The 25,540-nt window shown below is 41.6% G+C and overlaps 3 protein-coding genes across 3 annotated transcripts; 2 read left to right on the top strand and 1 right to left on the bottom strand.

Moving 5' to 3' along the window:
* The first annotated feature begins 612 nt into the window (after positions 1-612).
* On the top strand, positions 613-7,046 carry ubxn6 (UBX domain protein 6). Its single transcript, XM_056415546.1, has 11 exons — positions 613-801; positions 2,053-2,210; positions 2,830-2,888; positions 2,960-3,088; positions 3,187-3,284; positions 3,674-3,749; positions 3,821-3,905; positions 4,022-4,241; positions 4,375-4,505; positions 4,603-4,751; positions 5,786-7,046. Exons 1-11 carry the CDS (start codon positions 716-718, stop codon positions 5,909-5,911), a joined length of 1,317 nt encoding a protein of 438 aa, XP_056271521.1. The 5' UTR covers positions 613-715; the 3' UTR covers positions 5,912-7,046.
* Positions 7,047-7,965: 919 nt separating this feature from the next.
* chaf1a (chromatin assembly factor 1, subunit A (p150)) lies at positions 7,966-19,382 on the bottom strand. The gene is made up of 16 exons (XM_056415501.1): positions 19,160-19,382; positions 17,856-17,903; positions 16,917-17,572; positions 16,273-16,335; positions 15,891-16,120; positions 15,679-15,760; positions 15,506-15,574; positions 15,047-15,264; positions 13,612-13,780; positions 13,309-13,389; positions 12,659-12,766; positions 11,854-12,103; positions 10,830-10,992; positions 9,893-10,211; positions 9,700-9,784; positions 7,966-8,887 (listed from the first exon to the last, which is right to left on the bottom strand). The coding sequence occupies exons 1-16, from the start codon at positions 19,221-19,223 to the stop codon at positions 8,775-8,777; spliced, it is 2,718 nt and encodes a 905-aa protein (XP_056271476.1). The 5' UTR covers positions 19,224-19,382; the 3' UTR covers positions 7,966-8,774.
* A 753-nt stretch (positions 19,383-20,135) lies between these two features.
* Positions 20,136-24,671, top strand: scamp4 (secretory carrier membrane protein 4). Its single transcript, XM_056414585.1, has 7 exons — positions 20,136-20,412; positions 20,774-20,800; positions 21,318-21,446; positions 21,552-21,708; positions 22,302-22,403; positions 22,904-23,021; positions 23,172-24,671. The coding sequence occupies exons 2-7, from the start codon at positions 20,794-20,796 to the stop codon at positions 23,358-23,360; spliced, it is 702 nt and encodes a 233-aa protein (XP_056270560.1). The 5' UTR covers positions 20,136-20,412; positions 20,774-20,793; the 3' UTR covers positions 23,361-24,671.
* Positions 24,672-25,540: the final 869 nt, after the last annotated feature.

Below are 25,540 nucleotides of genomic sequence, written 5' to 3'. Positions count from 1 at the left end.
TATTCCGGGGTCGGGTCGCGGGGGCAGCAGACCCAGCAGGTTGACCCAGACTTCCCTCTCGCCCGAAACACTTTCCATCTTATTCTGGGGGATCCCGAGACGTTCCCAGGCCAGCCGGGAGATGTAATCTCTCCAGCGTGTCCTGGGTCTTCCCCGGGGTCTCCTCCCAGTAGGATTTAGGTCATATAAACCACAATACAAATATAATGACATTGTTTTTAAGCTTTGTATTGCAGCTGCATAATCTGACCATATATTGCATTAATACTCAATAACTAGTTTTAAGTATAGGTTATAACGTCTGTGTTGGATTTAAATGCATGTTGCAGAGCTTCACTATGGCCACTAGAGGGCAGTGCACGTTCGAGACATTTTCTATTAATGCTCTTATTTATTCTTACTCTTCAACAAATTAGTGCACGAGCAGACACCGTTCTCAAGAAACACACAAAAAGCTATTTATAAAAATATTGAAAGCAATTTTAAAACGAAAAAAAAGAAAATAATTGATGGATGTTATCGATGGATCTGCACTCCGGAGCAGAAGGTGGCGCTAGAGCTCCAACCGCCGTTTAAAGAAAACCACAAAAGAAGACGTTTACGAGGCGGAAGCAGATTTCTCTGTCAGCTGAAACGCTTTTGTTTTGGTCTGAGCTAAAATCCAACGTCAGCTAGGATTATTATTTATTTATTTCCCCTGTGACAGCTGACGGAAATGAAGAAGTTTTTCGATGACTTTAAGAAAGACGCTAAGTTTAAATCTGCGGGACCTGGGAAGAAACTAACGGAAGAAGCCAACAGGCAAATAACAAGTTTTAACTTTCCTTTTAGCGATAGCCGTCTAACGGCTGAACTCTAGCTAGCTGCTGGTCATCGTGTGATTAACTGTGTTTCTATTATTAAATGCAGATTAGAATGGGGTTTCTTTATTTTATAATAACGTTCAACCCGTTCGCTACTGGATTACATAACTGCACAGCGGGAGGCGCCTGTCTAATTTCATGGTGCCGAGCAGTTAATCCCCAAACAATCTTATTTAGCCAATGCTCTTAACTAACTAGTTCATTGCTCATAATTTCGGACTAGAAATAGACCCGCTGGGTCACTGCAGTGTGAAGTAAACCGCATTAGTTTGTGTTAGCTGGTTAGTAGTTAGTGGTCATTTATTTTTGAATATTTATTTTAATATCCCCCTAAATTAATGCACTTACAAATAAACAAGTCAATTAAATATTTTTTTTATTCTATACATATTATACGTTTATTGTATTGTTTTTAAATATATATATATATCACAACTCTCCCTACTAGTTCAAAGCTAATGCTATGCATGCAAACATAATATTTTGAATACCACAATAATAAGCATACATTGTGTGATTACAATCTTTAAAAAAAATGTTATGTCTTAAATTCTTTGTCACAACCATTCCACATGTCAACCACGTTGACAGATATAATACATATTTTCTTAATTTTTCCATAGCATGTTTTTTCTTCGCTAAAACAAAAGAAATCCTCTAAATTCATAGCGAAAAACTACAGAATCCAGTTAGGAAGCAAATCACGAGATCACAACATTAGTAAATTCCCCGTACCTGCTGCACACAGCAGGTGACGTGTGGAATTATGAGAGATTACAGTATATATTGTGAGTTCTGATTCAAGTTATCTTACATATTATACTGTTTTGTTTTATTCTGTGCACTATTTTTATATTTAATATTGCTTTACTTTAAAACATTATGATAAAGTAACTACTTGTTTTAGACACTTTTATTATTGTCATTTATGTGCATTTTCCAATGTATTATATAATCAGTTATGCCCTCTGTACTTCAACTCATGTATCATCAGTTTCACTTGATTATTGATTTGTTTAGATTTATTTACACCATTTCCTCAAGGCGTTCAATTTCCTTTCAACCGAGTTCATAAAACGCTCCGAACTTCGCCGGCAAATTCCACTTCTCACGTCTCGAAGCTACATTTGTGTCTCTGTTTGGGAACGGGGATTTGAACACGCACCCCTCTTCCCTCATGACGCCGTAGTGCCAAGCCCAAGGTGGTGCAGAGCAGCTCCGGTGCCAGACACAACCGCCATGCTCCCACCAAAGGGTCCCAGATGGCTGGAGCCGCAGCCCTGGCCCGGATAGAGCAGCACCCCCGGCCCAAGGTCCAGACCTCCCAGGACGCCATCAGGAACCAAGGTGAGACCGAACGACCCCAATCCTACGATGGAGAACACTGTACTTCTGACTCGTCGAATAAACACAACTATGTCCAGGCTGTAGAGGGTTACAATGAGTTTAAATCCCCCACATCACTAAAAAAAGTTAAATAATGGGATGCTTTGAGCAATGTAGCTTTGCTTTGTGTTATAACATGCAGTTGTTATTAGAGGTTTAAACCCAATTTATCAAATGACTAATGCCAATAAGTCCACGTCAGTTTTTTATAAAGTAATATTAGTGTCAATCTAGTACTGATTATGTGTGTGTGTGTTGTACAGAAACAATATCTATATTATCCTCTGAAAACCACTTGATCACCATACATTCACATCATTTAATACCTTCTGCTTTGTGGACAAATATCAAATTATTTGTATTTGCCATATTTGGGACAACTTAGATTAATGTCTTGATTTAGTATTTTTTTTAAATACATCTGTTCACTTCTGTGTTTTTGGGGTATTCAAGAGGCCCACAACATGAAATCCATGGAAAGCTAATAATATTTAATATGGGGATGGTCTCTGCACGTGTTCAGAGGATGAACAAATGTTTGACTGAAGGTTAAACATGACTCTTCTGGATCTGCTTGTAGTTAAAAGAGAGCTGGAGGCGGCTGCACTGGCGGAGAAAGAGAAGGAAGACGCAGCGGAGGTATGGACGACCGGGATCTGACCCGTATAAATCAGTGATCAGTATTTACTCTGACGATTCTTTTTTTCCAGGGACCCAAAGTCCCGGTGAGAGATCCCACCGGTTTGTCGGTGTCGGGTGTGTATTTCACCTGCCCGCTAACGGGAGCCACTGTAACCAAGAGTGAGAGGGAAGTTCACATCAAAGAGGCCATTCTGATGGTACGTCTGAAGATATCGTCCCTTGTTGTTGTTTAATGATGATTTAATCTGAACGTCGTCCTGTTGGTCTAACCATGTGCTCGGGTTGTGACCGTCAGCGGTTTGAGGAGGACGCGGTTGAGGCCTCCGTGATGATGGTCCACACATTCAACAAAGACCGGGAGAAGGTGAAGGCTGCCGTGGAAATCATAAGCAAGTAAGAGAACGTTTGATCGTCACGCTGACTGTAAAGTTACTGGGAGGAACTTTCATCTCAATTTCATACCGACGCCTGGGTATGACCTTCATATGTAAATGAGACCATCAGGAGGTCCGGGCCGTGTCGCTGGGCCCTCTAGAGGGAAGGGGGACGCAGGAGAACCAGAACCAGGGATCCCTGCTGCAGGAGAATGAGACGCTTTCTCACGGGGCTCTGGTGATATGAACACTACCACTATTGTCCACAGGGGGCGCCAGAATGGACAGGAAGCCAAAGTCGTAGCTTTAAGTTCAGCTTTTCGACTTCTACTGTTGTCACAGACTTGAGTATCCTCACTAATTTGATGTTTTAAACACTAACGTTGTACTTCATCGTTTTGTCAACAGATATATTGAGAATATATGTAAGAATCCCACAGAGGAGAAATACAGGAAGATTAAACTGAGCAACAAGGTGTACCAGGTGAGTCTCGCAGTACCTCATCCATATTTATTCTTTTGATATCACTCCCATTTTATTTTATGTATTTTTAGGAGAAGGTTCGTAGTGTGGAGGGCACGAGGGAGTTCCTGGAGGCGCTGAGCTTCACGAGCATCATGCTTCCCGTAGAGGGTCAAGGTAAACTAATGCGGACAAGTAACGACTGAACAAAACAAAAAAATCAACCTTTTCCAATAACATTCTGTGAGTTTTTCCATATTCTGATTTTGCGTTCTCCTTTTGCTGGAGATCAGAGGAGGACGAGGAGTTCCTGGTCCTGCTGGAGCACAGCGCCGACGGCCTGGAGCTGATGAAGGAGAGGAGGGACCGCCTGCAGAGAGGAGAGCCGGTCCGAGCTCAGCTGGACCGGCAGCCTCAGGCCTTCAGGCCCTCTCCCAACGGCCAGCGCTTCGAGCTGCCAGTGGAGTTCTACAACCTGACCGCGGACGAGCTCAAGAAGGAGCAGCAGCAGAGGTACGGGGCCTCCCGGGGAACGGAGCGGCTATTTGCATCTTTTCAAGCTGGTCGATTGTAGACGCACGCCACGTCTACACGTCCGTCCGTTCAGAGAACCTGAACGCATCTCTCTGGCGCTTCCCCCCCCCAGGAGCGAGCTGATGGACAAGAACGCCATGATGCGCACGAAGGCCATGAGGGAGAAGGAGGAGCAGAGGGAGAGGAGGAAGTACAACTACACCCTGCTGAGGATCCGACTGCCCGACGGAAGTCTGCTGCAGGGTAAGTCAGAGCGCCGGCGGCGAGGAACGTTTTGTCGAGCGCCCCCGGTGGCGGCGAATGGAAGCGAGTCAGTGGAGATGACGCCGTGTCGCCTCAGGGACCTTCTACGCGTGGGACCGGCTGCCCGTGCTGTTCGCGTTCGTCCGGGACTCGTTGGTGGACGGCTGGCAGCCCTTTGAACTCATCACGCCCGGAAGTCAGAAGCTGAAAGAGACGGAGGAAGTCGCCCTCGCCGAGTGCAACTTGGTGGGTGGACGCGAGATTTCAGTTTGTTTATAAAATCACACGTTCATATATTATTCAATCGTATTCTCAGTTATTCCACTGGCAACTAATTCAGTGAAAGGCTGATAATCAATAAGGAAATGATTCCACGAGTTTCCATTAGTGTTTCCAGAAAACATTGCAAGCATAAGCTATATATATATATATATATATATATTCCTTTTTTTAAATTTAAATGTAGTTTTATCTTTTCAGGTTTGTGCCTTGAGTACCTTTTTTAAAATCACTATACAAATAATGTATTATTTAAAAAATATATATATACATGGGGAAAAAAATGTACTCCAGGCACAAAACTAAAATAATATTTATATATATACAGGACTGTCTCAGAAAATTAGAATATTGTGATGAAGTTCTTTATTTTCTGTAATGCAATTAAAAAAACAAAAATGTCATGCATTCTGGATTCATTACAAATCAACTGAAATATTGCAAGCCTTTTATTCTTTTAATATTGCTGATTATGGCTTACAGCTTAAGAAAACTCAAATATCCTATCTCTAAATATTAGAATATCATGAAAAAGTATACTAGTAGGGTATTAAACAAATCACTTGAATTGTCTAATTAACTCGAAACACCTGCAAGGGTTTCCTGAGCCTTGACAAACACTCAGCTGTTATAAATCTTTTTTTTTACTTGGTCTGAGGAAATATTAAAATTTTATGAGATAGGATTTTAGAGTTTTCTTAAGCTGTAAGCCATAATCAGCAATATTAAAAGAATAAAAGGCTTGCAATATTTCAGTTGATTTGTAATGAATCCAGAATGCATGACATTTTTGTTTTTTTAATTGCATTACAGAAAATAAAGAACTTTATCACAATATTCTAATTTTCTGACAGTCCTGTATATGACTTTTCGCCTTTTTGTTATTGTCATCAAAATGTTATATATATAAAAACACCAAACATTAGTTTTCTCATTCTCTGAACATGTATAGTGCACTACCCGACCTCATGGCTCACACGGTCTGGTTCTGGTTCCTTCAGGTTCCCGCAGCTCTGCTCACGTTTGCCTGGGACGCGGCGGTGCAGGCGGACATCGTGGCCACGGGCCGGAAGAGCTCCGCCCTCCTCAAGCCAGAGCTGCTGGAGAACATTCGGACCCTGAGCTGAGCACCCCACCCCTCCACCACCAAGTTTAAAGTGTTTTTTTTCGTCCTTAAAACGAGATGTCTTCTGTTCCGGTGACATCGCTCGCCCTCCTCCACAAACTTTAAATGTCGTTTAATTTTTATTACATACGAGCACAAGCCCGACTCATACATCAAACACGTCGTTATCGTCTTCTTCTGGGTCGGCGTCCCACACCGAGACGTAATATAAACACCTCCGCCAAGGTCGTTTCAATAAGAGAAACTCATCAGATCTTCCTCGGCGAATGCTGCGACCTTCCAACAAGTTTCGTGAACACCGGGCCGGTAGTTTCTCGTCTTCTCGCTGACTAACGGAAGCATAAACTTTTTGGGGTTGAACGTTCCCCGATGTGTGACGTTAACATAAAGTGTTAGCCGCGAGACGGAGATCCTACCACCAAAGTTTGAAGCACTTTTCAAGATTATTTAAAATTAAAACACTAAGAGTGCCCCAAATGTAAAAATAAATTTAAAAAAGGGCAAAAAGAAAAGTGATCATAACTTTAACACTCGAGTGAACCGTATCGTCTCACTGCAGAAGCTTCATGTAAACTCGCTTTGGCATGAATTATTATTTGTCTTCATAATGCTGTTTTATTTAATTTCTCTAGTCTTGTATTTGTATCAAACACATTTCCTCGAGATAGAAACGGTCTACAGTTCAAACGTGACAAGCAAATGTTATTAGCCCCGCCCCTTTCCCTCCTGAATCATGTCGTCGAAGGTCAATATATTTATTTTGGTATTTAGCTCGCCGTGAACCTCTAGCAGGTAAATCTGAGAGCCAATAGTTTGTTCTCCCGCCCGGTTGAGACAACGACCTACCACTCCTCATCGCTCTGGCCCGATGCCCAGAACGAGTCGGAAATGGATCAAAAGGTTTATTTTGGTTTTACAGTATAATTGAATTGTCACGTTAAACCGGTTGTAATTATTAAAGTTTTTTCTGCTTCAGGTATTCAATGGAAGGGTGCAAATGTTTTTTTTATTATCAGCATTGATAAAGAATTAGAGATCCGTCTCGATGTATTCCGTTGCTTTTTAATAACCTGCCTGTAACCAGATCGCTTGCATTGCACATCAACCTTTTGTTTAATAAACAGAATTACCAAGGATGTGCGTGTTTCATTTCAATCCGCTCCTAAAGATGCTTCACGCCTACGAACACGAGAACCCAAAAAGCTCCTCGAACTGGGGAATTATTTTGTATGCAAGTAATTATAAATATTTTAAAGACCTGTTTAACTTCTGCGGTCTCTATATTTCTGACGGGTAACTGGTGCTGCTATCTTTGCTCTCGTCAAATCTAAAGACTGCCTTCACGAAAAGATTAAATGTAAGATTTAGATTGTTGTTGTGTGACTTTGGGCTTTTAAAGGGTTAGTCAGGATTTCACGAAAGTCACACAACACAAACTCACAGGCAGCGACCGTTCTGTTACTGATTGACGAAGGAGAATTGGGGCTTTGAAGAGAGCAAAGATAAGAGTGGAAAGGGAAAACGGCAAAAATATTCAAAATATCGTCGATGCACGATCTTTTCTTCTTCTCGAGTGGTTAAAGTCCTGCTGCTGTTACGCCTCTTTCTCCACTTCCAAACTCTGCCTTTAATCCATCGTGTTCAATGTGAGCTTGAACCAACGGCATGTTTATCAGTGAATATTTCAGATGTTGGAGACACCCACGACTGGAACGGTCTTCTTATTGGAGATAAGAGAAAGCAGTAGTTACCCCACCTTTTAAACTAAACCTACAATCAACGACCTCATCCCTGCCGTTACACGCTCAGGTCGTGTGTACGGATGACATCATTAGGCCACTACATTGATGAAATAAGTAATTCAGGCCTCCATATGTCACCGTCTGTTAATATTTAAGAACTATATATATTTTCTTGTCTCTAAGGCTGGGATTTAACATACGGTTGCCGCGGCAACGGTAGCTTAATTCCCCACCTAAAATCGTCAGCAGCGACGGTGTTGGCGTCCCCCAAAAAAACGGAAAACGGCGAGGAATGAATGGAATATAAAAGTGCGGTACTTTTATTCATGTTTAATGAATTTTTATCCTGTTCAAGTATTCTTGAAAAAAATACATATTTATAAAACACTGAAACTGGACCTAACTGTACAAGTACAGATCTAGCAACTACTCCAGCGGGTTGTCAGAGTTAGAGATTGCAGAATGAATGAACCCATTGAAAGTCGAAAAGGGAAGATGTACAGATGGACTTTCAGCCTCTCATTCCCCCCCCCCCCTTATTCTGGTAAACTATATATATTTACACACATACACACACACACACATTTAGTCTCGAAGCGATCCAATAACGTCATGGATTCAAGCGTCACAAGAAATGTGAATTATGCTGTTCTCGACGTCTCGAACGCTTCTTCTCGTGAACATTTGGGCATTTCCCTTCTGCTCTTCCTCGTCCTCTTCCTCAACCCGATCTGACGCAGCGCCAGAGGCTTTAAAGAGGCACTCGACAAAAACGTGTCCGACGGACACGTCAACGGGAAAATCGGACACAGTTAATGATCGTCGGACATAATCCGCCCTTAATAATCAAGCCACACAAGTCCAGATTTTTTTTTTAGGCACGACTACACCTCCCAGGCAAGATGACTCGCGGATCATTAAAAACAAAATTAAAGGCGAGAAGGCGCTTGATGCTGAGTGGAAGTCACCTGCTGCTGCGAGCTGCCTGTATCAAGAGTGCCGCTTCCCCTTCGCTTGAATACGTGATTCTGTCTTTGGACACCGTAGAGTTCAGAACCAGGAAGTAGACATTTATGGAGGGGGAGCGTTGGGGGTGGGGGCGGAGCTTGATCAGGAGGAGCCTCAGGCAGTGGCGAGCGTTGGAGCGGCGCTGGCCACGGGGAGAGTCGCCGTGTCGGAGGGGGTGACTTCCATCAGACAGTCTCCCTCCCTGGAGGAGGTCTTTCGGGTGGAGGCTAGAGAGAGACATTTAATTAGTTTTTAAAAACACCGTCATGAATTACACCACCTTTAAACTAAAGCTGAAGAGACGGCTTAAGGCGTAGAACAGGGTTCATACACATGTTGACCAATGGATTTCCGTAAAAATGTTCGCCTGCTTATATTTTGAGCGTCTTCTTTTTAAAAACATATAAATGGAACGTATGAATATAACAAATTTCCAGGAATTTTCCAAAAATGTTGTGATGACATTTTTCCCAGGACTTTTCCAGGTTTTCCATGACCGTATGAAGCCTGATTTAAACAGGGTTCATACACATGTTACCAATGGATGTCCAGGAGTTTTAACCAAATTTCCATGACCAAACATTTTTTTAATCTGAGTAAAAATGAAAAAAGCGAGAAAATGTTGTATTTAAACCAACAAAGAGAATTCAAAAGCATACAGTATATAAACTCAAATAAGACAATAATTTAATTAAAGAATAAAACATTTGTCTTTTCACTTGCAGCGCGAAAAATATGAAAGTATGAAAGAGAGCGTATTCCGGCTTATATTTTGAGCGTCATTCTTTTAAAAGCATATGAATTTAACAAATGTCCATGACTTTTCCAAAACTTTGGGGATTTTTGTTTTTTCCCAGGAATTTTCCGGGCCTGGAAATAACCATTTTTAAATTCCACGACTTTTCCAGGTTTTCCATGACCGTACGGACCCCGACATGAACCCGTAATCACACGACCTCATCTCTGGCTCCGCCGCTGAACACTGTCTGCTACTTTTTTGAAGTCTTTAGCCTCTCTCGCCAACCGGTGTGTGACTCACCACTCTGCGTGGAGACGATGACGCAGTCTTCCTCGTCGTCTTCCTCGTTGTCGGCTTGAAAACCGTCTGCCTCCATCGCTTCCGTCTGCAAAGAACAAGGGAGTTAAAACCATTTAGGAAAAGGATAAAATGAGCCTGTGGAAACTAAAATATAGCTTTTAGCGCACGGTAATCAATGGACGAGTTTCTCTACCTGCTCTCGGTCCGTGCATTTCTTCATGAACTTGGTGATCGACATGCTGCCCGTGCTCTTCCTCTTGGAGGATGACGACGTGGCGGAGGAGGTCTGCGGTGTGGTGGGGGAGTTCCCGTGAGAGCCCGTGGCCGCCTGGGGTTCTTCGCGGGACTCTTCCCGAGCGCCGGTGGTGAGGTAGGTCCAATGGCAGGGCACAGGAAGCGCCTCCTGCCCGCAGTGGGACAGCACCTCCTTGTGCACGTACCAGCAGCAGCGCCTGTGGGCGGAGCGCTTCTCGTACACGGCGTTGCCCTTGATGAGACGCTTCACCTGGATTCTGATGAGGGGGGGAGAGAAACGTTATTTTAATTGACCTAAAAAACAAATGAAGATTATTTCAGGATTCAGAAAGACAAAAAAATAATAATTCAAGCACTTTATATTTATTATATTTATTTTCAATGACTCAAAGCAAATGCTTCTTTAACAAGTAAATAATTAATTATGTGTGCATGTGTATATATATATACATATATATATGTGTGTGTATATATGTATGTGTATATATATATATATTTACACACACACAATATATATATAAATATATACATAAACACTTTACCCCCTCAAAATACAAGCACCCTGTGTGAAGGCCAAGCTGAATGTATTTGTAGTTAAAACTATTACATCTTACATTTTTCTTGTTTTATGTATTTCTTTCTTGTATTTGCTCTGAATGAGCAGAAGAAAGTGAATTTGGTTCCACCGTTCGCTGAATGTGGAGAATGACGATACAATGTGTAGATAATTAAGTAAATGAGATGATCATCAAGATATTTATAAGACTGCGTTGTGTTTTATTTTAGGATACGACGACTGTAATACTTCCATCTTTCCATTATAGAGTTTTATTTTGGATCGCATGTTGTTGTCCACACAGAAATTGTTATTTCACCTGGTGGGCACGTTGTCCGCTGGGCTCTGAGGACTGGACAGTTGGGGAGGCGAAGAGGAGGAAGAGGAGGAGGTCTGCTGACGACAAAACTCCTGAAACTCGGTGATGATCACTTTGCTGCTGTTGCAGTTGCCGTGCAGCAGCGGCAGCAGCTGACCGAGTACTGTGGGAGGGAAGAGTCCAGAGAGGGAGTTAGAATACCAACTTAACTTACCTATATAAAAATCATTAGCAACATTCATTACGTAATGATAGTTAAAGTGATTGTGATATTCAAGGGTGGGTTGTAATTATTATAACAGGCACTATCATACTCTAGTGTGTAGCACCACCATGCATCTGCCAAAATATTATGTCTGTATTGCCTGTACTAGGTAGGTACACAAGAAAAATCAATACATATAATTTTGAATTGGAAAAAACCATCGTTATAATTGTTAATAGTTGTTTGAACAATAAATAAGCACAAAGAAATAAGAATAACATTTAATATGATTGTCTGATTTATTTTCTGTTTGAATCTGTAGACTACTGCCTAATAGTCTTATTATTGCCTAATAGTCTTATTATTGCCATTTTTTGCTGATATACTGCAAGCCTAAATAAGTATATATATTATTTTTTAACAAAGGTTAAATGTTATTTTACAAGTTTTCAAAAAGTGCCCCCAATTTATTTTTCAATGCCCCTGGATTTTAGTCAGTGGGGGAAAAATGGCCCCCTAAAAAATATGTACATTTCCTACCCCGAGTATAAGGATATAATTCAGCGATAATCCATATCAGGACAAATGCTATCAACATTTTCAAAACACTGAATTAGAAGTCATAAATGTAAAAAAAAATTGGGGAAAGTAAAGAAAAAAGTTTCATCTGGCGCTGTACGGTTTCACCTCGAGAAAAACAATCCACGAAAAATACAAACTACGGCATCGACTTGCAGAATAACTTCTCACGCCCCTGATGGAAGTGAATCATGTCGCTCACACACACAAACACACACACACACACACAAACACACTTACATTGTGCTTCCCTCTGACATTTCCATTCGAACTCCTCCGGGCTGGGGCTGGTGTCGGCTTTGGGCAAAGGCGCGACCAGACACAGAGCGTACGGCTGGAAGAGCTGCAGCCCGGGTCCCTCTCCCTCCCAGACGCAGCCCCTCACCACGGGCTCCAGCACCTTCATCCTCTTCTTGGTGGACATCAGCTCGTCCCACTCCTTCGCTTTCACTTTCTGGCGAAGTTTCTGCTTCTCCAGGTCACCGCCAACCTGGGGAGGTTACACGTGTGTTAACAGTGGTGAAAACAACAAAGTCCAAACACCAGCCAGTCAGATTAAAGGCCTTTAAATACTGGGTGGGCATGACAAATACACACGTGAATCAAAGCTATACAATTTCAATCAACGGTTTGAATAGATTTGAGGACCAACTAAATAGCTTCAACTATTTTATTAGGTTTTCTTTTAGTGAAAAGCTTCGAGTGAATTTGTGTTCCTTCTGGTCGACGGTTACGCAGTCCGAGGCTTTTATTGTGAAAGGTAAGAACGGAGAGTAGATCTCATCTGCGAGGATCTAACAGCACAGCCATAATGTTGTTGAAAACTATAATGTACATTTTAAATATGACCACCCAACACGAGGAGTCGATGCCTTAATTCAGAGACAAAAAATTCAGAAATATGTAATATTCAAATTCTGTGTAAATGTCATGACGTAAGAAATTAATCACGTGAAAAAAAGAACGCCCGTGCTTTGTAAAGGCCTTCGGGAGAGACGAATAAAGATGGATTCAAACACAACAGACGTCTCAGCTGCCTTCCTACCTCTTCCTCTGGAGCCCCCTCGTCGTCTGAGAGGTAGCCGTGAGGAACAAAGAAGCCGTCGTCATCGTCGTCGTCTTCTCCGTCAGCTTCACCCGCTTCCTCGTCTTCCTGAAAACGATCAACCGGCTCAAAGTCAGCGACACTAAAGAGTAAAAGTGCTCTACGGTCTAATTTCAAGCTCAAAACTTTAAAAATAAAATAAAAAAACGTAATTGTCTTTTTTTTAATGGCCACGTTACTTTGACATTAAATTCACATGCAAACGATGACTGTTTTTATTGATTTTATCGTTTTAAATGTAGTTTTCTGTGAACCTGCCACATGTTCACTTTCCATTTGAACATCTCAAATTTCTGCACATGGGTTATTCGACAACATGGTCAGTGCTCGCTGCTGCTCTGGCAGTTTCGAGGTCCCCCTACAAATTGATTGGTGTGATGAGAGGAATGGAAACACGTGGCTTCCTGAGATGTGGGAACTCTAAAAAACATATCCTTTGGTTGGCAATAGAGATATTTACAAACTATTTGTAGATGCCAGGGTACATCAGTATTTTTCTACGCGTTTAAACTATATGCTTTTAAACTATAACTATAATAATGTTAAAATAAAGTAATGTGCACCCTCTTTCACAGTACAATGAAACTCACCCCTTCACTGTGAGACAGGGATTCTCCTGGTTCCTCCTCCTCCCACTCTTCATCGCTGTCCACCTCATAGTCGAACACATCCTGTGGTGGCAGAACACAGTGATTAGCGTCACAGCCACAAACAAGTCAAATATTGAATAAAAGATGAAATGGTAAAGCAACCGAAAAACCACAGCTTTGTAGTTTGGGACTTCAGTTACATTAAAAAAAATGTAAAAATATAATCCATTTAAAAAAGAAGTACCAAGTACAGTTGTGGTCTCCTCGTCATAAACTAAACAGTTCGTCACCACGTAGTTTCACCTTGTCTCGTTTGAGGGGGCAGCGAGCCGAGATGTGCGAGCTCTTCTTGCTCCAGGTGCCCCAGTACGCTGGACGGTAGTTGGCGTGGAACTGCAGCAGCTTCATGGGGCCACACTGCGTCCGCTCCGGCACGCCATCTGGCTTGGGCGCTTCCGTGGTGATGCACTCGCTGAGAAACACACAGAACCAATGTTTAACCATCAAAACGCAGGAAAATGTATGTGATGTCATCGGTTTTGCACAATCTAAAAATGTGGGCACACAGGATGTCCAGTACAAAGTATTTGAAGTTACACAAAACATTGAATACTTAATGAAAGAAATGGCACTTTGCTCTGGCTGAGAATGCTAAAGCAACGGGGGAAACGCAAGTGACTAGAACAGGAATCACATAGCAAGAAACAGGTGAACTTTCAATAAAAATGTTTGGTCAAATATACATAACAAATGTAGAATCACTAATAATTCATGATTGGTTTGGAAAGCGTTGTTGTTGTTGTCATACATGTCCTGCATGAACCGAATACCTTTTATTAAAGGCTAAACGAAGCTTAATGAATAAGAACGAGTGCTTTCTGATGATAAAAAACACAGGAGAAGCTCTGATGTTTAACAGATTGGGCCAGTGAAGCCTTTTGGATATATATAAATAAAATATAATATTTTTCACAAATCTGTTAGTAAATATAACAGCCACCTCACTATTTTACTAAAAACTATAAAGCAGCGTACAAATAATGAATAAACATAAGCCATCATGTTGTGACGCAATACAGACACTTTACGAACTCGAACAAAAAGTTACATTTTAATGTCAGAAGATAAAACAGCAAATTTAAACTACTTAGTCCAACACTCCGAACGAGGCAGACATGACAGCAGAAGAGTCCGTGGCGTGGAGTCAAGTGATGTTTTGCAGTAAATTGCTAGTTTGCGAAATACAATCCTGTAAAGTTTATTAACAATGGGACAATTGTTTCACCGTTTCAATATTACTAATATAATCACGTCTCTTTCAACCAGCATGTCACGGATGTGTATCACATTCATTTCGCGAGGTAACTAGCCAGATATAGCTTAAATATCACAAAAATAAAAAGCCAAAAATGTCCTGCGTGATGCATACAGGCTACATTTGAGGAAGAGAGCTCGGGTATGAGCCAGAACACTGAGATTGGGTGAAAGAGTCGGGGGTTTATAGATATTAGATCACTGAAACAATAAATTCCTGCCAATCTGTTATCTGATAATCGAGCTAGTAATTTAGTTAAATTCATACTGGTAGTTTCCTCTATAATACCACCATGTCTCATTGTGTGTCAGTAGACTGCACACAAAACAAAACATGTAATTAAATGTAGAACCACGTCCACGCAGCGACAATCGGGGAAAACAGAGCGCACAAATTACGGTTATTCACACTTGTGCGTCTCACCACAGCGAGTCCCTCTGTCGGGGGTTGGTGGGTCCCGAGCGGCGCGGCTTTGGCCCGATCCAGTCCTTCAGGCCATCCAGGCCATCGGCCGGGTTCAACAAACACCGGTCCAGTTCCTCCAGGAAAGAGTCCTCACACTGAACCCGGCAGAGCGGCGCCAGAGCCATGTGTTCCTTTATCTCGAATGGAGCAAACTTCCCACACGCAGCTGCAAGGGTCTGAAACGGCCCAAAAAGTTTCTATTATTAATATTCATTTATTAAATGGACCATCTTAGTTATAAGGGATGTACAGGAGATCAGAGCATGTAACGCAACTCGAAAAATCTTAAAAAGATAGCTAGCTTTTAGGAAACATAGCGAGACCTGCAGTCATGAACAAAACAGTTATCAAAGGGAGAATTAGCTGATTAACAAAATAAATGACCTTTTTCTGTTATTAAGTGGGATATCTACTGACCTTTGGAGCCTGTTGGATTTTGGATTTCTGGAGAAAACGTGTAATTTCTGCTTTCTCAGCTTTGAGGCGCTGCAAATAGAGACGCGCTGGTCAACGGATTATTCATGAACGGCTCGTTGCAAATATGGAACACAAAATGTCGGAGCTTCTGCCTCGCTCACGCAAAAACATACATCTTTCTCTTCTTTCAACCGTTTCTCCTCTTCCTTCATCTGCTTCTCCTCCTCTTTCTTCCTTTTCTCTCCAAGCTTTGCCCTGAAACGCGTTCAAAGCATTTTTAACAGACAAAAATCAGTGTGTGTTTTTGCATTTTAAACCATCCCCGTCTTATCGAACTGAAAACATGCCAACTTAAAATGAGCAACAGGGAACTTGCGTTACTCACTCGAGCTTTGATTTCCGCAGATCTTCTTTCACTTTCAACTTGTCTGCCTTTTCCTTGTCTTCCTTCTCCTTTTTCTCTCGTTTCTCTTTTTCCCTTTTCTCTCGTTTTTCCTTTTCTTGCTCATCTTTTAGCCTGCGAGCCTCTTCCTTCTGCTTCATCTTTTCAGCTTTGGCCTCCTCCCTCTGACGATCTTTGTCCAGTCGCAGACGGAGTTTCTCCTCTTGTTCATTCTACAATTACAGAAGCCCAGTCAATTTCTATTTTCTACTCAAATAAGAACAGTTTGAATGACTTAAGTAGATGAGAAACAGGACATGTAACATCATGTATCTAACCAGACAAACTGAAGCCGCACTGTCAGCGTATAAATCAAAAGTCCGACCTTCAATGAGCGTCTTTTGATGTTCTTCTGATCAGATGGTATCTTGGGGGTGGTCTTTGGCCCCTGGGAGGAAAAGCACAAATTTAAAAAATGATATCATTGCAAAAATGTGTTTAGCACAATGCCATCCAGCCTCGTCAATGTTTTATGTTATTAAGCTATTGTATTAATATACTTTATTGAACTTTTAACCTTCATATAGGTGTTTCACAAGTATTGTGCAAATATCTACAATACATCTGAAACCTCTCGTTTACGTCCTCAAAAAGGTTGCCACATTAATTGTCTGAACGAACAGATATTTGACTTTGTTTAAACAGCAGTGGGGACATAATTAATTATTGATCACTGAATTATGTTTTTATAAGTAAGCATGAAGAAATACTCAAGTTAACATGTTCGAAATTATATTAATGGGTGAAAGCAAAAGCTGATACAAATTGCTCTGATCACTAAACCATGATATCTTAATGTTTGAGATCTCCTCAAGTAAACCATTTTTTTTAGTGTGACGTATGCAGTTGCATTGCCAAATTAACTCTTAGGAATACTGATAAATGTATATTGTGCGACACTGTATACGCCAATACGGCACAGGCCAAAGTATGTTGAAATAAGATGCAAGCAGTGGAAGATGTACATACTTTAGGTGTACTCGTGGTTGTGGGGTCATCAGTCTTGGACTTCTCTGGTGAACCTTCGGATGTGGAGCTGACTGATGACACCGACAGCATGGACTGGTTTGCTAAGCTGGAAACGTTCCCCGACTCCTCAAGCTCCTCTGGCTCACTTTCAGAATTCTGCATTGAGTCAAGCTGTGAATTAGCTGCCGTCTGATTACCTTCTTCTTCCTCCTCGACCACCTCTTCTACTTCTTCTTCCTCCTCATCGTCACTGTCTACCGTGCAGTCTAAAGTTTGTGTTTTGGGATTTTTATCCACGCTGCCGGTTTTCCCAGAGGATGCAGTTTTGTGTTTGTCCTGAAGCTCGTCTTTTGCTTGGAGGCAGGGAGAAGCGACAGCGGGTGAAGCATTGCGCTTTATTGGAGACATGGTGTTGTCCGAGGTCAGATCTATGACCATGTTCTCATCCGAGGGTTCAGTGCGCCGGCGGCTCAGGAAGCCGTCAAGGGGCCCGCGACCATTAACCAATGGTCGCCCACTGTGTACAGGAAGTGGAGAGGACTCAATCTCATTGTCCCTGTCTGGGGCTCCTGCTTTGGGGCAGGCATGTGCACAAGGACGTTTCGGCGGCTGGTTCTCTTTAGGTTCAGGGTTCATGCGCTTGAATGGGAGACGAGCTGCAGGGAGAATTTAACAAAGATGCATCACTACATGGCAAAGCCGTTTATCAAAAAGCAGCCTGAGGGAAACCAAACAGTTGACAAGTTAAATAAATGTGTAAAAGTTAATTAATGTGTTTATTAATAGACTACATAGAAGGTAATATCCTTGACAACGCAGGTGTAATGACTTTTCCAAACTGTAAGTCTCATTGGTGTATGACCATATGACTGCATCTGATGATGTCATATTATCATAGGAAATACTTTAATAGTTTCACAAAAGGAATGTTGCATTTACCTTGGATAAGTTTCTTGTTGGCCTTGTTACTTGATTTACAATCCATCCCTGAATGAAGAAAAGAACAGAAACAAACAAGGTGCATCAAAAAATAATACTTAGAACTGAAACTACACATCTAAACAATACTCTCATTGTAAAAGTGACCAGGTTGTTGGATTGAGCAAATCCATCAACGTGTTGACAACAGTGCAACAAATAACAGCACGCGTTATTTGCAGCAGACTAAAATGCAATGACTTAAAATGAAAACCACAAAGAATAGCGTTCACATTTAACGATAATAGATAACATTTAGTCACTATATTACTAAGATCTCGCTTACAGCAACGTTAGATTAGTAACTATTGTAATAACAACATCCCAGTGCAGTGAATCATCAATTCCCCACCACCCTGTATTGATATGAAACTCCTTTCGTTAAGCTTATAACTATTCTTTAAAAGTGTCGTATTAAAGGTCACATATAAAGTGTGCAAAGTCGGTGTGCTAACGTTACCGATGTTGCAATGGATGCAATAGTTGTGTTTGGTTTGCTCTCCCGCCAATCGGATTTATTAGTGTGAGCTGTAGGCCCAGTCCAGTGCGCAGAGCAGGCACTTCACACGGCTGTCAGGCAGAGGAGATGCATGCCCGACAACACAACGCGAAAAGAAAACTAGGGGGATAATAGTTGCATTTAAGTTCACGTTTTTATAACCAGTGCAAACATCGGTGTCTGGACTAGCAAAGACAACCGGACAACAAAAGATAACTTTTGTTTAGTGTCATGCTTTGAACGTCAACCAACTCAAGTATGCTAATGCGTTAGCTTGTCTGCTAACCCAACACAACCGGCTACTGCTTTGGCACCTTTCGGGCGACCGTCAAAGGGGCAGCTTAGCACGCGACCGACGGAGTTGGAAAGGCCCAACTTACTTTAACTTAACGTCATTGTGTCTCTTTTGACGTAAAAACGAACTGAAATTGTTTGAGTTTAGAGTCGTGATGACATTAGCAGTGCCAAGAGCAGGGGGGCAGCAAGCTAGTTGTAATGTTGGGGAAAGTTCGCGCAGATTTTCATATAAAAGCCCGTGACGGTTTTGCGTCGTAACACCGACGTGACCTAGCGAACGGTTAGTGGTGAAAAATGGGGGAAACTACCTAACTGCTTATTTTAAGTTAAATACGTCTGTGCCCTAACGATGTCACCATTTGTATGGAGTCGCAACTCAATCACCTTCCATTTTATAGCCACAGACACGTTGGCAAGTTGATAAAGGCAATCTGTGAAGTTTCTAGAAACAGCTTTCGCGTTACGTTACCTCTCCTACGGGGAGTCGATGCTGCCAAATGTCCGTCCATAGGTGGGTTTTCGGCCGCCAACATCCCAACCACTAAACCGGGGCTCTTCAAGTTGTGGATATTCTACGATAAACCGGAACAGAGATGCGTGAATAACCTGAAAAGGGCTCCCGACAGCGAACCGAAAAGTCTGTTGCTATGTGAACGACATGTATTTCTAATGTATTCTACATAAAACGTAAGGCGCTCTCTTTCCGCATCTCCCACATACTCCGTGTGCCCCTCTGCCTGCCTCGCGCTCCCAAATCAGAATTGGCGGGAGTGCGTCACTTGCCTCAATAACCGTCGCTGATTGGTCAAGGCCACGTTACTGAGTACCGGTAGAGGCGATTGTTTTGTACATGTGCGTTGCGCGTTTGGTCGGTGTTTCGTGTACTAAAGGACTTTTAGAAGATGTATTTCAGTAATAGAGTTTCAAATGTGGTGTTACACTTAAAGTTGTTTTAAGAAAAACGTAATGATGTAAGCTTACTTCACTCAGTAGGCTAAATCTGATGTTCGTTCACTTTGTTCGGGACGCCGTGGGCTATAAAACCGAAGTCAGCTGTGTCACAGAGCACGCCTTCTTTGTGATAATTGGGGCTTTGTGATTGGCCGCGGAGTTTTACTTTCGGAAATATGGGTTGCCATGTTTTGGGGTAGGGAGTCCAATACAACTGTATCTACTATCTCCCTATGAATGACTGTTATACTTATCATAAATAAGGTATAGCACATAATATCCCCTAAACGTTTGTAGGTTATATATTCTCATCTTTTCTTTACACATTTGGTCTAAAACATAGTTTTTTTTAAATCAGGGATCATTTCGTTACAGTTTTGCAGGTATCAGTGACAAAGTTGTCAAATGTTGATGAATAACGGCAATGGGTGTTCCGCTTATCTGCTCCAACACGAGACTGGCCTGTACTAAACTGTTTACAGATTCCTATCCCTGGATGGGTGGCATCCGGTGGGATCCAGACCAACGGGTGTCAAGTTGGAGTCACGCGGTTCCCGTTCACCGCTTACTTGAACCCTGGAACTTGTAGTTCTTCAGCTCCCAGTGCCTGTTGATTAGAAGCGGTTCGGAACTACAAACGCTCCGATGTTGCGCAGCCGCAGTGGGTTCGAGGGTCGACGAGGGGAAAAAAGAAAAAAAAACGCATCCGGGACGATTCACGGATCCCTGCAGTTGTCGTCGGAAACGTCAAGAGATAAACGCTATATTTCGGTAATATTAACATATTTATATTAAGTGTCACGTTGTTGTGTTTAGGTGTAACAACATGTTCACTCTTCAAACGAACAGTTAAACGAAGCAGCTGCGGACTCACGTTACTGAGTTGCTTTAACGTGTCAGCTATCTACTGTCTATCATCACTCCCGTCAATGTAAACATGTCAACTTCTCACAGGTAGAGGGAGAAAGAAGACTGGCTCATTTAATAATCTTGTTTTGGTTTTGGTAAACGGTTACGCGAAAGCAAAGTTTCACTGAACAGCCACTACTTTAACCGGGTTAAGGTTAGCAATAGCATATAACGGTAAATTAATTGTGTTAACGGCTTATTTCTGTTCATTCTCACTATCCAGGAAATAATTGGACTTTCAAGATGGGAGGTTTGTCACTTTAAACATCTATCTATCTATCTATCTTTATACATATCTACCTATTTATTTATATATGTATCTATTTCTCTACCTCTTTATCTATCTATGTATGTATCTATCGCTCTCCTTTTTCATTTATGTATTAATTTATCTATTTATAAATATATCTATACCTTCCTCTTGACCTATGTGTCTATCTATCTACCTATATATTTCTGTATGTATCCATCTATTTAGTTATTAAGTTATAAACCAAATATTGTGGAGTGCAAGTAAAGTATTTTCTTCAGAGATGTATTTAATTAGAAGTACAAATTATTACTCAATTTAAATACATAAAGTTGAGTAAATGTACTTTGTTACATTCCAACACTGTTGGCTACAGATTACTATGTTTTAATCATAAATATTGCGATATTTAATTCACCTTTTAATATCCATCTTTCTCTCTATCCACATTTAATATTCCTCTCTCTTTGGCCTTCAAACGCATTAATATCATAATGAGACCGTTCTTCTGTTTCAGATCGGGTGAATAACTTCCCTCCCCTGCCTCTGTTCATGAGAATCAAACCGTGCTTTTACCACAACATCGAAGAGGAAATTCCTGAAATCTACCAGCAGTTGGTGCGCAGAATCTACACACTTTGGATGAGTGCGTGTTTCCACATATACGTTTCATAACTTTCTGACCAACGTGTTCTAAAAAATTCGATCACGACTCTTCATCTCTGTTTTCTCTTTTCTGCCCCCCCCACAGTGTATTCAGGTGTGCTCTGTTTAAATGTGATCTCATGCATTGCTTGGTGGGCCGGGGGTGGAGGTGCCGTAAACTTCGGCTTTTCCCTTCTCTGGCTCGTCCTCTTCAGCCCGTGCAGCTACACCTGTTGGTTTCGACCCCTCTACAAAGCCTTCAGGTCAGCCACCGTCGGAAAATGTCACATTTTAAACCCCGGGTTGAAATATCCAATCACACACACTCACACACACACACACACGAGTAAGAGACGTCACATGTGGGGAAAAAGAAATACACACACAGTCAGAATCTCAAATGTACAAATTAAATGGTTAATAAAACAACAGTATTTAGGTTTGTCAGTTAAAAAAAAAAAATGATGGGTTCAATCCTGGATTTGAGAATCCCACCAGAGGCTCCCAGCTTTGCATATAGAGTTTGTCTTGTTTATTAATAAACATGATAAAAAGGGAGCTAAATGAGTAAAAACTCGCCCCCCAAGAGACGATGAAAGTCACTGCTGGCGGCCAAAAACGTGATGCCTTGTGTAGGTCCGAGGTTGCGTTCATTTATGATATATTAGTTTTTTTTTCGAAACATTACTTTATTTATTATGTCCAACTAAATAAAAACTAATATTGGTGGTATTAAAAAGATCCACATGGCATCATGTGGTACTTTGATATCTATTAGGAGGAAGCGTAAAAACACAAATAGAGGTGTTTTTCTCCGGGATCATACCCATTTTTTTGCATCCTCTTTTGTTCACAGGGCAGACAGCTCCTTCAACTTCATGGCCTTCTTCTTCATCTTCTTCCTCCAGTGTGTCTTGGCCCTCATCCAGACTGTGGGCATACCCGGCTGGGGAACAAGGTGAGTTGAACCAAACCAAACCAGCTGTTGAGGACTGTGTGCATGTTGTCTACCAGTTTGTTTGTTTGTTGTTGTTGTTTTTAACCATGATGAGGGTCATGAGGGCTTTTCGTTTCACACACGTGGCATTTATTTGAGTTCTTGTGTTCTCGCGTTTATTATATGGAATTTTGTCACTCCGATCATTTTGTAAATGAAAATAAATTGTAATTGTGAATAGAAAACATGTCATTTTGTTACGCTCTCATGTCTTCTCACGACACGATGTGTTTCAGGTGTTGCATAGCAACCAATTACTCGCTAACTTAACCAAGTTACAGTGATCAATAGATCCATTATTTTGGTGATGGGTGCCCTTTGTCCCCCCAAAAAATCCAAACTATCCCTTTTTAATGGTTCATTAGTCCTGAATATTGTATCAAATCCATGTTTCTAATTGCATACCGGTGTGATGACTAACCCGTACTACTCCATCTCACTCTCAACCAACTCATCCAAAGCGGCTGGATTGCGACGGTGATGTTTTTCAACCACAATGTGGGCTCGGCTATAGTGATGCTTCTCACCTGTCTGCTCTTCACTGTGGTCACCGCTTTAATGGCGCTGGTTCTCATTAAGGTGAGTGGACAACAACAAAAAGCACCTTTTATTTTTGGCATTCGTTTATTTATTTTCCGTCTCACCCAGACGCTTTGGAAGTCGTCCCAAAATTACACATCGTGAACGTCTCTTTTTTTTTCTTTTCTTCTTCTTTTCTTTTTGCGACAGGTGCACAGAATGTACCGCGGCGGCGGCGGCAGCGTGAAGCGCGCTCAGGAGGAGTGGAGCACCGGCTTGTGGAAGAGCGCTCCGGTGAGGGAGGCGGGGTTCAACGCCGTGACCCAGTCGGCCCAGGGCCCCAGCTTGCCCCAGTACCCGGCCGCCGTGCCCAGCTACCCCGACAACAGTCACTGGTGATAGCCGGGAGTCGCCTCTAGATGGAGGCAGACGGCTCGGTGGTGCACAACAAAGCACTTGAACGCACCATTTCATCTCACCCTTTGACAACATGCATAGGTATATATTTCCTTTTTTTTTTTTTTTTTAATGAGAAGTTAGGATTGCTGTAAAGATTTGTTTTATCAAAGAGTTTTTCATAAGAGGTCATTCCATTTCAATTTTTGTTTACATCTAGTTTCTTGAAATGAACGAGAGACACTTTTATGCTCACCATTCTTGTAAATATGCAACTGGAATATCAAAAAAGAGCGCAACCTGTTTCGGGATAGCGGTGTGGGAATGACGTGTGCCTTACGGACCTTTATGATAGTTTTATGAATTGCCAAATCTGCATGCCAGGAATCGTAGTGTGCCAAAACGACAGTTTCTTTATCTTCTTCTTCTTTTCCCTTTTGTAACGAGAGAACTGCACGATTTGTATCCCCTGGATTTATGTTCTGTGTATTCATGTCAGGAGTTTATTTTTGATACGCCGTGCTCGCTCGCCTTGGCTTCTAGAAATGCGCCCTTAATATTGCGTACAGATTTTGTATTTGAAAAATATCTTGCTTGACTTTTGCCTTTTTTTAAAAAGCTCTGCCTTCCTTCTGTTGCTGTAAAACTGGATTTGTGCTTCAGTGAAGCAACGATTGGAATCATTTCAAAAGCGTTAACGCTCTACTGTGATTTCTCACTGATTTGCCAAAAAAAACACATGACAATATTTTGATACTTTAAAAAAAAAAAGAAGACTCACACCCAAAGTAGATATTGTATTCTCAGTTTCTGCATTTCCAAAGCGGCATTGTCTGCTCTTCGTGGTCAGAACCGCAGCTTCAATGTTCGTCACTTTCACTTCCCCCTCCTCCCCCCCCTCAGCAGTGTGCTCGTTGCATGCAGCCCGGCGTTGGATTCTCTGACTGTCAGTGAACTGACCTCATGTAGCCGATACCGACCGGCAAAAAACAACTGACTGAAAAAAAACTGGACTGATAGGCCTACTGTCATTCCCAGCAGATCTCAGTTCAGATTAAAATCCAGTGAATATATCTGTTTATGAAGGTAATCGAACAGTTTAAATACTATTATTTTGGCTGGACGATACAAAAGAAGTAGTTCCGGGAAGTTGAAGGTGCCACGCAGCCTCGTAGTTAGATTTTTTTGCGCTTTTTTTTCTGTTACGAAAAAAAGTGTCCTTCATGGCCAACTGCCAAGATTAGTATTTTGGAAATGGGTATGTTAATAAAGTAACATTATTGCACCACTTCAATAAAGATTCGTATTCCCTCATATTTCGTCTCGTTTGTCCGAGCTGAGAATGAAAAATGCATTTGAAGTGTCAAAATGTGAGAAATGGCCTCAAACGTACAGAATACAGCGGGTCAGGTCTGAATATGTTTATCATTATGATTTAGTTCAGGGCTGGGAAGCTTTAGCAGGTTTCTCAACAATGGTAAAGTGTTAAATGACCACTAAACAAAGATATGATGTACCATGGCGGAGCAAAGTCCAGTCAGTATTTGTGAACATGAACACACCGTTTATTTGTTTCATGGAGGGAGGTAATGACACTTTACACTCGACATCACACATTTGAGTTTTATAACTCAATTTTGGGGATTTTTGGAAAAAATTAGACTGTCTCAGACAATAGGAATGACATTTATGACTTTGAATTCCCCTTTTAAAGGTTATATTTAATTTTCACAACATTTATATGCAATATTATTGCTGACTGGTAATTTTTTTATTTTATATATCTATTGAAGGATGTCTATGTGGCATTAGATCATATTTCAAGCCTCCTGCTTTTAAAACTCTTTTAAATACAAGTCTTCCACTCGAGCAGTTACCCTGGGCAACTGGTCCCGTGACCCCTTCAGGTGCACCCACTTTTGCTGCGTTTCCCATGTCCTCATTGTAAAAACTTTTTCCCTGGCAGAGAAATACTGCCGTCATATAGATTTATTCAGAAATATACAAGGGAGGAAGGTTCAAAGAAACTGCTGGCGGAAGAAAAAAAGAGGAAGAAAAAAAAAGCCTGCGAGCATCACGGAGCAACGACAAGCAGCCTGAACTAAAAGTAGGAGCTCATTAAAATCCTGGGAGGGGAAAAAAGTCAGATTGATGAACAGGAGCGAGGGCAGCTTACAAAATAA

This window comes from Pseudoliparis swirei, chromosome 5 (genome assembly GCF_029220125.1).
Source record: "Pseudoliparis swirei isolate HS2019 ecotype Mariana Trench chromosome 5, NWPU_hadal_v1, whole genome shotgun sequence".
In the NCBI taxonomy this organism is placed as follows: Eukaryota; Metazoa; Chordata; class Actinopteri; order Perciformes; family Liparidae; genus Pseudoliparis; species Pseudoliparis swirei.
This window is presented reverse-complemented; position numbering and strand designations above follow the sequence as displayed.